The sequence below is a fragment of the Seriola dumerili genome, unplaced genomic scaffold (assembly GCF_002260705.1).
Source record: "Seriola dumerili isolate Sdu_G_001 unplaced genomic scaffold, Sdu_1.0 BDQW01000301.1, whole genome shotgun sequence".
NCBI lineage: Eukaryota > Metazoa > Chordata > Actinopteri > Carangiformes > Carangidae > Seriola > Seriola dumerili.
In genome coordinates this window covers 1,363,333-1,377,562 of record NW_019174556.1, presented here as the reverse complement: position 1 = coordinate 1,377,562, position 14,230 = coordinate 1,363,333, and the positions used below count along the sequence as shown (strand labels likewise).

The 14,230-nt window shown below is 41.5% G+C and overlaps 1 protein-coding gene across 1 annotated transcript; it reads right to left on the bottom strand.

Moving 5' to 3' along the window:
* Nucleotides 1-7,087: 7,087 nt before the first annotated feature.
* LOC111231396 lies at nucleotides 7,088-10,951 on the bottom strand. The gene is made up of 4 exons (XM_022758471.1): nucleotides 10,899-10,951; nucleotides 9,009-9,838; nucleotides 8,481-8,735; nucleotides 7,088-7,341 (listed from the first exon to the last, which is right to left on the bottom strand). The coding sequence occupies exons 1-4, from the start codon at nucleotides 10,949-10,951 to the stop codon at nucleotides 7,088-7,090; spliced, it is 1,392 nt and encodes a 463-aa protein (XP_022614192.1).
* Between the last annotated feature and the right edge of the window lie 3,279 nt (nucleotides 10,952-14,230).

The following is a 14,230-nucleotide window of genomic DNA, read 5'->3' as shown; positions in this document are numbered from 1 at the left end:
AAGACTGCAAGCTGGTTCTGGTGGGGGTTCAAATCAAGGAACTTCTTTCTGTGAGATGCAGTGGTAAATAATAGAAATTCTTATCACCACAATGTAAAAGTGACTGTCACACTGTCAGCAAAAGGTATGCTGTAGTGAGATTATATTTGAATCTTTCTTTTATAACTGGCAGGCAGAGTCTGACATGAGCTCATGAGCTGTTTCTTGCCATCAATTATCTGCTAACGTGCTTGACAGCAAGGCACTTGTGATCTTTGAATTCACACATCAAAGGCATCATATAATGTCAAAACCGTTCGCCTGAGTGTGTCATTTCTATATGATGGCAATGTCAGCCAGTTAGTTGGTTGGCCAGTCAGTCCGCCACTTTGAAATATCTACTGGAAGGATTGCCATGATGTTCACTACAGGCAGTCGTGGTCTCAAGAGAATGGATTTTACAGATTTTTTTGATCTCCTGACTTTTCAACAAGCATCATGATCAGGTCAAAGGTTTCAATCATCTCTCGAAATATCTCCATATTTACTTGATGGATTTCCATGAAATTTGGCACACACATTCAAGATTCATGTAGATGAATTGTAATCACTTTGATCTTCTCACCGCCAGGTCAAATTTTCAATTTGTCCAATACTTTGGTTCATAGTATTGATGACATTCTCATCAACCTGAGCTGCACTTTGTCTTTAGTGCTTATTACCAAGACTAACCCGACTAAGATGGTTAACATGGTAAACTGGCCACTGAACTTCCCCATGTTATTGTCATTGTAAACACGACATGATGTGGTCATAGGGAATTAGCTGAAAGCACTTCAGTAGATTCACGAGTCTACAGCAACGCTCGTAGCACAACTTCAAATGTGTTGCAGAGAGCCTGGTACATTTCACGAAGGAGGTCTGTGAATGGAAATCCTGGAACATAGCTGTTTTCACAGATTTCACATGCTTTGACTGCTTGTATACCTGCCTGCTGACCTGCTCAGTGCCCACCTCAGGAAACCCACATTCTGTGAAAGCTTCAATTAAAGACAGAATTTCTGGCCCTGACCTTTGACACTAGACAGACAGTTCTTATTTGAATCCCCAGTGGCTGCTGACCTCTCTGTACTATTGTGTCCATGTATAATAGTGAGTATATAGTTGTAAATGGCCTACATTCTTATATGCAGCAGGGCAAAGAGCTCAGTCACACATACAGCATGTTCATATACCAGTGCTGACCATTTGCCACTGTTAACGTGTGGGTGTTTTTTTTTTTCTTTTTTAAATCCACATCTTAGCCATCTCAGAAATTTATATCTGGTCTGCCTCTCTTCATCTGCATGCCCTCCTCTGTAATTGCTTCAGACCCCTGAGGAGAATCAAAAATTTCCCTCCTTAGCATGATTAAATGTCATTAAATGTCAAGTTTTGTGAAAGGTAGGACTGCAGGCATGCAGTCTGTTATTTGTGCAGCCTCACAATACCGCTTTTACTGAGTAAATATGAAGCTATACTTTTATGTCTTCTATAAAATTATTATGGTTTGATTATGACGGGATGATGACCCATTTTGTCCCTTTACTACCATCTTCTGGATAAAAGGAAAAACAGCAGCTTGTCCTGCATTTTTTTAATTAACATTATGTTTGGAAATGCATATACAAATAACCGCAATATAGATATTCCTGAGATTATAAGCAACATTCTTTGACAGTATTCACTCTCAAAATATGAACACCTCAGTCTTTCTTGAAAGCTCTGACATTTAATTTGGAGAGAGACAGGAATCTCTTAAATGCCAAGGTCCTTAAGAACTTTTGCTCCTACAAAGCTTTTACATTTGAGTGTAAACACATTCAGCAATGCTCATTAACACAAATATGTATTTGCTGCAGCTCTTAAGTTTGTTTTTGCATTCACCTTGTTGACGGCTTTTGCTGAGAATATTCTACATTCATAAATCATAGAAAATAGAGGAAGATAAAAAGGAGTTCATCAACTTTGTCCCTATGAACAGGGGACCCTGGAAAATGTGAGTCCATATGTAGTGTTGCTGCTGGAGGAGCCAGTTGTGATAAGATTGTGTTATTTTTAAAAAGCACAGAGAATATAGAACCTCAAAACAAAAAGGGACATCACGCAGGGATTCCTGCTGTTTAGCAGCCAGCTCATGCTGAGTGAAGACTCTGAGCTTGACAAACCTTGGCAATGATCAGAGGTGGTTCGAGCTTGTATGGTGCAATGGGAAAATACCGCCTTCAGGCCCCCCGCCCTAGCTACAACTAAAGACACACTATTCTGTGCAAATTGTAATTTTTTATTAAACAAATTATCATATATTTAGTTGTTTTTTAAGTTATGATAATTTATTTAATAAAATATATGATGATACTGTAAGATAATGACTGCAGCATGTTTGAAAATATTTCTGTAAATTTCTATAATATTCCTGTGATATTATACCCTTAAGTATTCTGATAATATTTCTGTTAATCTGCTATAATATTACTGAAAATATTCTTGTAACAAATTATCATAACTTTTAAAAAATAAATAAATGATAAATACCAATTATATACACTCATAAAAACCAAAATAAAGTCACAACAATAGAAAGAGTCTCTGTCCCTCTTATATACACACAAAGTACTAATCTGCACAAATCATTCATCCCACAAATGGATGAACAAGAGAACCTAGTCATTATTATTATTATTATTATTATTACACAATTCTAAAGCCTGACTTTTATATACAATCATAAATACCAAAATAAAGTAACACATCTCTCTCTCTCTCTCTCTATAGATCTATATAGATCTATATATATGGATATATAGATACACGGTGGTGTGCAGACTAGTTTATTATTCGAAACGATTTCACAGTATTATGAATGAATTGTGGTTTATTTGGCAGCTTTTCCTGCTCTGGCTGATTTTACTAATTGCATAAGTTTTTTCCAGAGATAGAAGCGCAAACTCCCCCAGCCCCCTTCCCAACTACACCGCCTCTGAGAGTGAGAGGACGAACTATAAATGGCGTCTGCTCTGACACGGTGACATGACGTCATTAATGTGATGCGCAAATGAGCGATAGCAAACCCATCGCGCAAATGTTTGTTTTTTTTGCAAGCACCCCTTCATATCAGAAACTCAGATGTCAACTGAAAACAAAAGCAGCCAAAACGCCCCTCCAGCTAGCTAGCTAAGCTGCAGGGTTCACTTGTATGTATACCTGTTCAGTTTCCTCCTCGTTGATCCTCGTTGGAAATTCGCACGGAGAAATCGAAGCGAACGGACGAAGTTTCGTGAACGCGGCGTTTGAAATTTTTATTGTTTGAGTTTAGTTTTGTTGTTTTTGTTTTTGCTTTTCCACATACACAATCACATTCACACACACACACACACACACACACACACACACACACACACACCAGTGTGATGTACCTGAGGTTCGATCCCACGTCTCCATGTTGAAAGTCGGCGTCCTTCCTCTCCAGACCAGCTTCAGCGCTGGTCGATGCTCAGACTCGGAATCTGACTCACCTGTAGCAGGTGTGGATGAGCCGTACCAAAGCCTTGTGTAGAATTCACACTGAAACGTGGCGTAGGCTACGCACGAAGATGGAAAGATGCATACACACCAAACAAATTTTTTTCTCGACCTTTATTTAACCAGGATTGTCTTCAAATGATTCCTGGCCAAAATGTCACCACATTCATGTCATAGCCTATGAACCAACACAGAACAAACGTTCACAGAGGGAAAAAGAATAAAAAACAACTGTACAATTTATTAACTAAACATTTCCCAACAAAGAACTCTAACAATACATTATTGCACTTAAACACTTAATTGCTTAAATATTCCTTGATTCCATCACAAGCAAACAGACCTTAACTTTTATTAGACACAGGTGGGTCATATGAAGTTGTATGCCAGTGTCTTCACAGTCTTGAAAACTGAGTTTTCAAGGCAGTATAAGTCACCCAAAGATTTTATACATAGACCAAACAGTCTTCGTTTTTAGACTCTATATAGGCTGAGGTTGAAAAAAACTGGATCCTACAGGATCCTCTCAAGCACCCAGTTTGTAAGGCAGGGTTTCTATGTTTTACAGAGATAAGGCCTGATAATGTCATCAGGGTCATTTTCTCACACTTTTCAGAGCCACAGAAGGTTTGAATAGTACTCATGACAAGTAAACTGAGCTCTATGTGTAAAATCAGTGGAGCACCCCCTCATCTGCTGCTACATAAGGTTGAATGCTCTGGAAAAAACTGAAATGTGGACTGCGAGATTTTCATTTTCATCCGCAGATAAAGAGAGTGAGATGAATTGCCATCGTGTGACCATGAACTACAGACCTCCTAATGATAAAAGGTGTTGTATTAAATGCGAATGACCTCCTTGACTTTTTTCCAGCTGTTCCCTGACCATTCGTTGATCATTTTGACACCTTCAGGGTGGATGCTGTGACCTTTTTGGTCTGGTATTCAGACAGCTCATGTTGTCTGTTCCCAGTGCTCTTCCAGTTTCTTACCTTTGCTGTTTTTTTGTTTGTTTTTTTTTACCTTCAGTGACAGTTTACATACAGGAAACTTAAGGAGTACGATATGTAACAAAGGTACCCAGCTGGAATTGATCTGGGGACATTGCAGTTCTGTGTCTTAATCACTAGGTCACCAGTTTCACTAAGGTCATAGTCTGTTGCAGGTCATGTCACAGGTAACTCCAGTCTTTCTCTTTGGAAGATGCCGATCTTCAAATCATATTAGAAACATCCTGTTGTTCAAAATATGATTTAACAACATCTCAGCATTCTCGAGGGCTTTTGGCTGTCAGTATTAGTCTGCACAAGTCTGCCTGAATTAAAGTGTTCAGCAGAAAATGTTACATATTAACATAGTTTCCTCCCTCTGAATGAAAGTAACTACAGACAATGTAGAGTTTGGTGTTGCTGCAGATGACAGATTCATGGCGACTCTTGCTTTCATTTGAGAAGTCCCAGATTGAAAGTGTAGACAATTAATTGTAGGTATAGAGCACCAACAGCCAACTAAGAAATATAATCATAAAATGCTTTCTCAGGCATCTTTAGATGAGTCAGACTATCAGTACACAAATCCACTCAACAGTTTCACATTCAGGAGAGAACGTTTTCTTTCTTTTACCTGGAAATCTACTGGTATTCTCAGAACTATTCCTCGCACTGCTTTCTCATAACTGTTAAGGGTTTATGAACCAACACAGCCATCTAGTGGCTTTAATGCTGAACTGCAAGTGGGATACAAAGTTGTAAATACTGGACTCAATTACATAACTTGCAACACATTTTACAATAATATAAGCGTTTTACATTTAAGTAATGACTTCCAAATCCCTGCGATATTTTCACCAAAAAGAAAAACAATTCACTTTTGGCAAAAGAAGGCACTGAAATAAATAACCACAGCACAAAACATAGAGCTTTAAATTTTTATAAGACTTATAAAAAAAGAAAAAACATAACACAATAACCAAGGCATGTCATACATTGTGTTTTTTCTTTGTTTCTCTGAGGAGTATTTACAAACAGGCTTATGTACAGATAGCAATAACTCAGAAATGGAAAAAAAGCTACATATAGTCTAGCACAAACAACCAGTTAGCATAATGATAATATATTTGTTATGTACAATGTAACTGGCAAGGCTAGAGCAAGAAAGAACATAAAGATTCTGCAAAAGGTTTAAATAACTTCAAGTATCTGTCTTGAGGTTTCATGGAGGTTTTAGTCCAATGGACGCAGATTTCCAGAAACACTGAAGAGAAACCAAAAATCTGGTCGAGCTGCAAACCATGTAGTGTGGCTGGGAAAGGACACAAGGAGCTCTAGCCGTTGGGGAAGACGAAAACAGACAATGCAACAAACGTGGCGACACATAACAATCACTTCTCAGATAAATGCCCACTTTTTTAAGAAACTTTGAACACAACCATGGCAAATCTCCTCTCCACATATAAAGTGATATCCAGCTTATTGGCCTATAGCACCTTTTTTTACTTCTCTGAACAACAAATGTGCAACAGGCAGAAAAAACAACAAACAATAGGAAACATGAACATACTGTTCCTCAGGGGGAAATGGTAGCTGTCGACATCTTGAGTGTCTGTTTATGGGAAAAAGAACGAGGACAGTTCTTAGAGTATGTTTCTTGGACATTGTAGTATAACTAACCATCTTAGGTATTCAAAAGTAACTTCATAACATTCTGATGCCATTTAATTGTTTCTGTCATGAAACCCACAACTCAAAAACAAATTATCGTAATGTGTAAAAAACAAACAAACTTCATAGTAACTGCAAAAGCGTAACTCATTCCTCATCTAGTACCTTATATGTAAATTAAGGTCCAAATATATTGAAACCAAAGTCAGAACTGCACAGTCAGCTGTATGAAAAGATGAACTAGCTTGTTTGAGGCTATTCTTCTAGGTTAGCGTTAGTTAGGCCTACTCTAATTATCAAGCCACTATTAAGAAAAGTGTGGCCCAGGCACAGGCCATTTGTCCTATTAACGTCTCCAAGTGCATAAAACACTAATGCTACTTCACGACGTTCATATAACAACACTGTAGGGCTCAGTTGCCTCCCTTGTTTACATTTCAGTTTAGTGTATCTGTTATGGAAGGAGAAAAACATATCCATATACAACACAACACAGGCTGCGGCCAGTGCCATGGTCTCCGAAATCCCCCAAGGCATGTCTCAAACGGCACCCATCCAAGTGCACTGCTTTTGACAAGACTTGCGCTGTAACCCTTAAAACAGGAGCACCATAAAGACTCTAGTGTCATTTTTTAAGACCTTAAAGTAGAGCAGCGAAATAGTGAATTGAAATTTCTGTTCCTGTTTGGCTCAAAATAAAAATGCCATCAGTTGTCAAATTAGAAGCCATGTCAAAAACAAACAAATTTATGACCGTCCTCTCAAAATTAGTGCATTTCCTGGGCAGCAGGGTACCATTTGAGAATCTGCTCTGATCAGCTGCTCCACAGACGTCCCTCTTCCAGCCCCCCTCCCCCCCTCCCTCCCTCCCTCGAACACTTCCCCCTCTCAACAGACAGTGAGGGGCTGTGGTTCGTTTTCACGCCGCTGGTTTTTCTTCAACAGCTGAATGCGGTTGTGGCAGTAGAACTTGATGGCTCGCCAGTCGCGATGGTTGCTGACCAGCAGGGGACACTGCTGCAGGCAGCGCTCACAGTCAGCTTTGGCAGGGACTCGGAGCTCTGTGATGTTTCGGGTTAGGTGCTCCTCGACTGCTGCACGCTCCGCCTCCGACCAGGGTCGCTTCAGAACGCCTCGCTTTCCTACAAGAGAGGAGAGATGAATAGAGTTACAGATTACATTTTCTTTTAGCAGCTTCTCTTCTGCATGAGGCTGGTGAAACCTCCAGTAGGACCCAAACCATTCGCAAGTTCCATTTCCAAGCAGAAAATGTTCCATATGCTTCATGGTTTTCGCAGCTACATCAGCCTCGTAGTCAGAAAGCAATACAGCTATAATATTACTATTAGAATTAGGCATTTGAGTTTCTCATAATGTTAATGTTTAAATGACACTGTTAGAACACAGTTTGACTCTGACTGAGGAAGATCTAGGCCACCTCCAATCAGATCTAGGTCACTTTCAATCAAGTACTAAGTCCCTAGCATTTCTCAGTTCGTTAACGTATATCCCTTACTTTTTTAATTTCTCAGATTTACAATTAATGAGAAACTGAAATCACCGTACATCAAAAATGTCTTGATCTATAAAGAATAGTTTGCATCTCCCAACATAATGTCTTGATTGTTTTTCATGATAAGCAGAGGATCCAGACCATGACAGTAACATTTGCAAATCAATCTACATCACTCAACAACTAACATGGCAGAATGAGATCAGTGGATGCAGCAGATAGACATTTTTGTTAAATGGGAAATTCTGAGCTTGTACATATTATTTTGTGTCTGTTGTATGTGTTTGCGACAGTGTGCATATCCTGCAAGTCCACCAGTGAACCTCCCTGCTGGGATAAACATGTTACGGTACACCTTGTGCTTCAAACTTAAATACTGACTAGGAGTCTGTCTGACGAACCAAAGAGCTTGAACTGCCTTTGTTGTAATTTTTCGCCTCTCTTTACCTTTAAGTCTCAGCTTGTACACACAGAAAAAGCCAGGGAGACAACTAAGTGTGCTCTGCTTATTTTTCTTTGTCTTTTTTCTCATTTGTTAAAGTATGTTTGTTTTCTCTTCAGTATGTTATTATTGTTGTGTTTTTGTTTTTCATTTCATCATTTCATTCTTTCTTTTAATCTCATTTTCTTTGTTTTTACCTTTGCACTGCAATGTCTTTTAATCTCACCTGCACATTTTTCTTAATTTATTTTGTTGTTTTCCTACAATTTGCTTCCTGCAGCTCTGTGTTTCCTTTTGTTACACTTTTATTTGAAACCCAAACAAACCTGATTTGGGCTGACCTGAGCCTCTCCTGCGGTTTGCGGGTGGAGGTGGAGGAGGCAGAGGGGGTGGCTGGGTGTTTTTGAGCTTCTTTGGTCGTCCCACCCGCCCGTTGTTCTTGCCCTTCCTGACATACAGCAGGGTAGGTGTAGGGTTCGGAGCAGGAGCAGGAGCAAGAGCGGGCACCTCTGGCTTCTCCTTCACCTGCTCCCCTTCAGACTCTCCTTCTGAGTATGAGTCTGCAGAGTTTCCTGACATAACTGGAGAGAGGGAGGGGGAGGAAAGGTTGGCAACAGGTTAAGAAAGGAGTGGAAAGCAAAAGCAGAACTTCATTTGTCTCATCTGTTACTAATCTCCATGTTCCCAATAAAACTCCATTCACACACACATACAGAGAAACTGGAAGGAGGGTTATAATCCTTTTCCAGCCAGGGTTTGTTTGACATCATTGAGGAAGGGAAGATACAGCTTGTCTTGGACAACAGAACAAAACATCAGTCCCACTCATTCGTTCAGCCATCCATCCACCTCACCATCCAGTTCCAGGCAGATGTGGTTCAGGCTCATTCCTCTGAACAGCACTCCATCCCTCTCTCCACAAAGCACGACTCGGCCCACTCTGCCCATCAGGCCTGGGTCTTGGCCAATTCCAGCACAGTTCTGTGTCACATGGTACTCCCTTTCAAGGAAGTGCTCCAGCCTCTCCACAGCGCTGCCTCCTGGCTGCCCAGGTTCCTCTCCTTCTCCCAGAAGCAGCAGCTGGGTTAGAATTGCTACCTGGCGCCGTACCCTGGTCTGGGTCAGGGCACGGGGATTGCGGGTACCACTGGAGCGGGCCAGGCTCCGGAGGAGATCAGTGCCTCGCAGTGGTGTGGCAGGGGAGTGGTAGGGCCTGGCGAAGACATATGGGTTTGCGGGGTCAACTCCTACATCCTGCCGTGTCTGCAGGAGGAGCTCCAGGCATGGCTCACAGTGAGGGGGGAGGATGAGGGGCTGGACGCGTCCACGCTTACCCTGGACCCCAACTCTAGGGAGATGAGGAAGCACCAGGCGCTCAAAGGGGGACAGAGATGCCTCCAGTGGGGTGAGAGCTGGAGGGGCGCCAGGTGGGACAGGAACAGGACACTGGGGAGTGACACGGGCCCGATATTCAGCAATGGACAGCTTGGAGACCTCACACTCACGTCGCCGGTTGTACAGGATTAGGAGAGCCAAGCTGGAGTGGCAGAGAAGGCGCCAGGCCTCGGCTGACTGCAGCTGCCGAGACAGGGACAGGAAGGCTGAGTGCTGCAGCCGTCGAAGGTACAGCACCAGAGAGGACAAGGACGAGAGCAGAGGCAGCATGTGGTGACGCCCCGAACTACTGAAAATAGAGAGACAGTGAGTGATTAGTTCATTATTTTAATAGTTTCATTTACCTTACAAGTACTTCATGCATTGTTTGTTAGAGTATTTTTTATAACCCACTGGCATGTTACTACAGAGCCAGGCAGGTACCACAGGTGAACTTTGAGATTATTAATGTGCATAAATTAGTTTTTCTTCTTAGAGCTGCAAATAACAATTATTTTCATGATTTGATTAATCTAAATTAATTGTTTTGTCTATAAAATGTCAGACAATAGAGAAAAATACTGTTACAATTTCCCACAGCCCAATGTGACATTTTCAAATGTGTTATTTTGTCCGACCAACAGTCCAAAACCTGAAGATATTCAGTTTACTGTCATGCATGACAATGAAAAGAATCAAATCCTCACATTTGAGAGGCTGTAACCAACCAATGTTTGTCCATGTAGTTGGTTATTTATTTTCAGTCAATTTAGTAATCGCTTAATCAATGACTCTTTGCAGCACTAATTTGTTCCAGCGATTTAGTAATTCATACACTGTGAGCATGTGTTTGAGTTGTGTGTTAAGTTATTGAAGCAGCAGGAGGTTAAGTTACAGGTTACTGTGTCTAGGTGGCAAAGGTGCCAAAATAACCACTGAACTAATTTCCTCAAATTCAAAGTGTAAAGTTAGCACACTAATTGCCCTTATCAACACTCTGTTCCCATACCATTTTGATGATGCATCGTTTCAGCAGTTTGCTTAAAGCATTGATAATTGTCAGGAAATAGACTAAATGTCCCACTTTGGTCTAATAACATTTTACTCTGATTTTGGCCTAAAACTTGTGAATATACCTCAGGGTTTAGCTGTGAACATGATGTTGTGTTATCTTTGGCGTCTCTCAGTAATTTTTATGCAGTAATGTATGAAGTAGAGATCAGAGAACATATGAAGTAATTGCAGGATACAAATGATTAATTTGTGTTGAAGAATTATCAAAAAAAAAAAATGCCTAACACCTGTTCCACATGGTACACACTCACAGTCTCACAAATTTGCTCACAAAGCAGACAAAGACCTCATGTTACCTCAGCAAGTCTTTGTCCTTATCCTCTGTCCCACTTTCATCCTCCACCTCCATCACTCCATTCTCCTCCTCTTCCTCTTCTTCCTCATCCTCCTCATCTTCCTCTTCTTTTGGTGGCTCCATCTCTTTGGCCGACTTGCTGCTGAAGGACTGAGGACACACCACCTCTATATCCTCCTCTTCTTTGGGCCTCTTTACCTCCACAACCTCCACATCTTCTTCATCTTCGTCCTCCTCATCATCGTCCTCCTCCTCCTGTCTGTCTTTCTTAAGCCTCCTCATTGCTCCCTTCCTGGACTGTGACACAGCCACAGGGGGTGGGCTCCTCTTTAAGACAGACACCGGCACTGCATTCTGTCCTCGTGGAGGACTCAGCACAGGTGGGGTGGAGTTCCTTCCAGAGGAGGCGGGGGATTGGTTGGCTGCTGTGAGATTGGGTGGAGACATAGAGAGGTCCTGGACGCCACTCTGTGGAAGATCAGAACTGCGGCTCTGTATCGAGACCTGTGACGACCTCGAGTGCTGCTGAGTGTGTGTGGTTTGAGTTGTAGTCGGATTTGTGTTTTGTGCATGCAGGCGGGGCATCTGTGTGTAGCGCTCAACAAGGGCAGAGCACACCTCTGGTTGGTGGGCGTGGTGTTTGTCTAAGTGGCGTCCGAGGGAGCGGAAATGGCGTCCACAGTACTCGCATGTTTGTCGCATGGAGTCTATGGACACTCCTCCTCTGGGGACGCCTGCGTTGACGTTGCTCGTGCTGTTGGAGCCCAAAGGAGCTGGAGCTTTGAACAAAGGCTTAGTTGAAGAGGAAGAAGACGAGCAGGGAGGGGAGGACTGTGCGGGAGGGTGGAATGAAGGGAGCGGACGGTTGTGATGAGGAACGCTGGCAGGGGAGACCGGTGGTGGCCGCCCAGGTGGGATCCGATGGGGGGTCTTTTTCTTTGAAGGAGTGCCGCGACGTTTCTTGCGGCGACGTAGTGCACGCCCTCGGGGGCTGGTGTTGTCCTCATCCCCAGCATCTGAGTCACTGGCATCAGAGTGGGAGATGGGGGAGGAGGAGGGGGAGAGGGACCAAGAGGGGGTGACGTACTCCTGCTGCTGCTGTTGCTGCTGCTGTTGCTGCCGCTGCTGGGCTGTCAGAGAGAGGGGCTCATCCTCCTGCAAGTGAGGGGGGGGAGAACATCATGGGATTTGATTTTTGACATTTTTGCTCGACAACAATCACTTGTTACTTGTACTTAATGTGTCGTTTTGCTGTCTGAATAAATCTTGCTAACCTGGATCTTGATGGCCTTGCCAGAATAAGACCACTCTTGTTTGGTTTTTGTTCTTTGATGAATCAGATTAATTCCACTTCAGAAGTTCTCCATATTTTCCCCTAGTCACTTCTGGCACCCCTTCTGCAACACCTCAGCCCCCAGTTTGAGCACCATGGAAATAATGATTTCGCTTTTTAGTTATTTTTTCAAACTCATTACTTTGTTTTCTGCACTGTAAGTTAGTTTATTATAGTTTACTATAATTAACGTCAATGTTGACTTTAGTTCATGAGCATATTTAACTTTTGTCAGTCTAATTAGATTCTCAGTCAGGAGTGTTATTAAGTTCCAAAGCAATAAGCAAAGGGTGACCGTCACTGGCAAAAGAATCAACAGTGAATTGTCTGCACATGCGTGATTTCCCTTTCACAACATATAGTGTGTGACAGGAGGCAGAGAGACAACAGACAGTAGTCTGGCACTAAGCATAAGCAGGTTAATGTACTAATGCTGTTTTACTTTGAAGGAGTTAAACTCGATGACATCTTAACACACGTAATCAAACAGTTATCCAGAAGAGGGGGAGGAAGACTTTATGATAATGATTATGTTGAGTCCCACATCATGCTGTCCACCCACATCTATACAGGTGGTACCCTGCAGGCGCAGCAGTGCATCACAACCACATCAACAACCTGAGATGTGCAGCTTTATTTTAAATTCTAATGAAGATCATGTTGCCAAATTCGTAAGGTTGAATTTTGGGAAAACTTTGTCTTAAATATGCAATTAATAATTCTGTGAACACAATAATGACATTACTATCTCATTTTAAGTTATAAGTTTGCAAGTAACTTGTAAGCAAATAGATTCCTGTTTACACATCCAACAGTGAGAGAGCAACATTATCATTCATTTGGAGTTCATGTTTCTGGCCACCATGTGACTCTAATTCCAATATTAACTTTGTTTTTTATGATCTCTGCTAATTCCTGAGGGAAATATCTGGTAAATATTCCAGTATTTTTCACCAACCAGTCTGTCTGCCCTTTGGTGCTGAGCAGGTAGAGTACGGTAGGTTTTTATTGCTTTTCCACAGAAAACAGCTGCCTGCTGCAGCCAAAAACAAAATTTTGACAGTGGTGAGAGTGAACCAAAACAGTAAAGTTTTGAGTTTTGATGAAACTCACTACAAAGCTTCATAAAGCTAAAGGGAGCAGTGGATTCAGATAATAATTCTTTGAAAGTTCATTACAAATGATCCCTTTCACGTTACACATTGTCATTTGATACGCTGTACTCATAATTATATTGATTGCAGTCAGTTTGAGATATATTTATATTTGTGCTGATAATTAGAACTCACAATTTTATATTTTTTACTTTTATCCAAAAAACCTGGATTCCAAGCTTAAAAAAGTAACTAGCTCATTTTTAAGGGAAGTAATTGTGGAACATACAAAATGTTACCTTCCACAAAACTAGGTGTAAGGTGGGTTACATTAGTGTGCAGTGTCTACTTGTCGCTTTTTAAATAATAAAATTGCATGCTTTCAGGGAAACAGGTGATGTTTTTGTCTTACCTTTTTGATATTGTTGTTATTCTCAGTGTCAGAGTTACACTCGTGTTGCGCTGGAGACACAGTACCACGGAAACCCTGTGGGACACAGAGCACTCACATTAAAACAGCCGGCACACTGCTCATTAATGTTTGCCATCACAATCAGCCTAAGCCGTCACTCAGAGAGAGGGAGAACACCCCTCCACAGTTGGTAGTGAGCACAGAGGTTGATTAGGAATCTGAATCTTTCTCTAACAAGCCAAACAAAAGAAGTGAATTAAGATATACTTTCAAACACTGTCAACATCTCATCAGTCATAAACATGGGGTTATCAATCAGGCTGGAATACAAAGAACAGAACAAATCAATCAGCTAATAACGTAAACCTAAAATGGTGTGTTTTAGACTACATCTCCCCAACACTTAAGATATTCAAATAGGTTACCCTGTAACCCTGGACCCATTTAAACCTCTGATGTCAATTTCTCAATTTTGTCAATTTAATTTCCTGAAA

Excerpts from the sequence above, each read along its gene's own strand:
- LOC111231396 (XM_022758471.1), bottom strand. The coding sequence starts at position 10,951 with ATGGAGGTGGAGGATGAAAGTGGGACAGAGGATAAGGACAAAGACTTG. Across the intron at positions 8,736-9,008 it reads CATCTGCCTGGAACTGGATG|TTATGTCAGGAAACTCTGCA; the intron begins GTGAGGTGGATG and ends CCCTCTCTCCAG. Across the intron at positions 7,342-8,480 it reads CTCAGGTCAGCCCAAATCAG|GAAAGCGAGGCGTTCTGAAG; the intron begins GTTTGTTTGGGT and ends CCTCTCTTGTAG.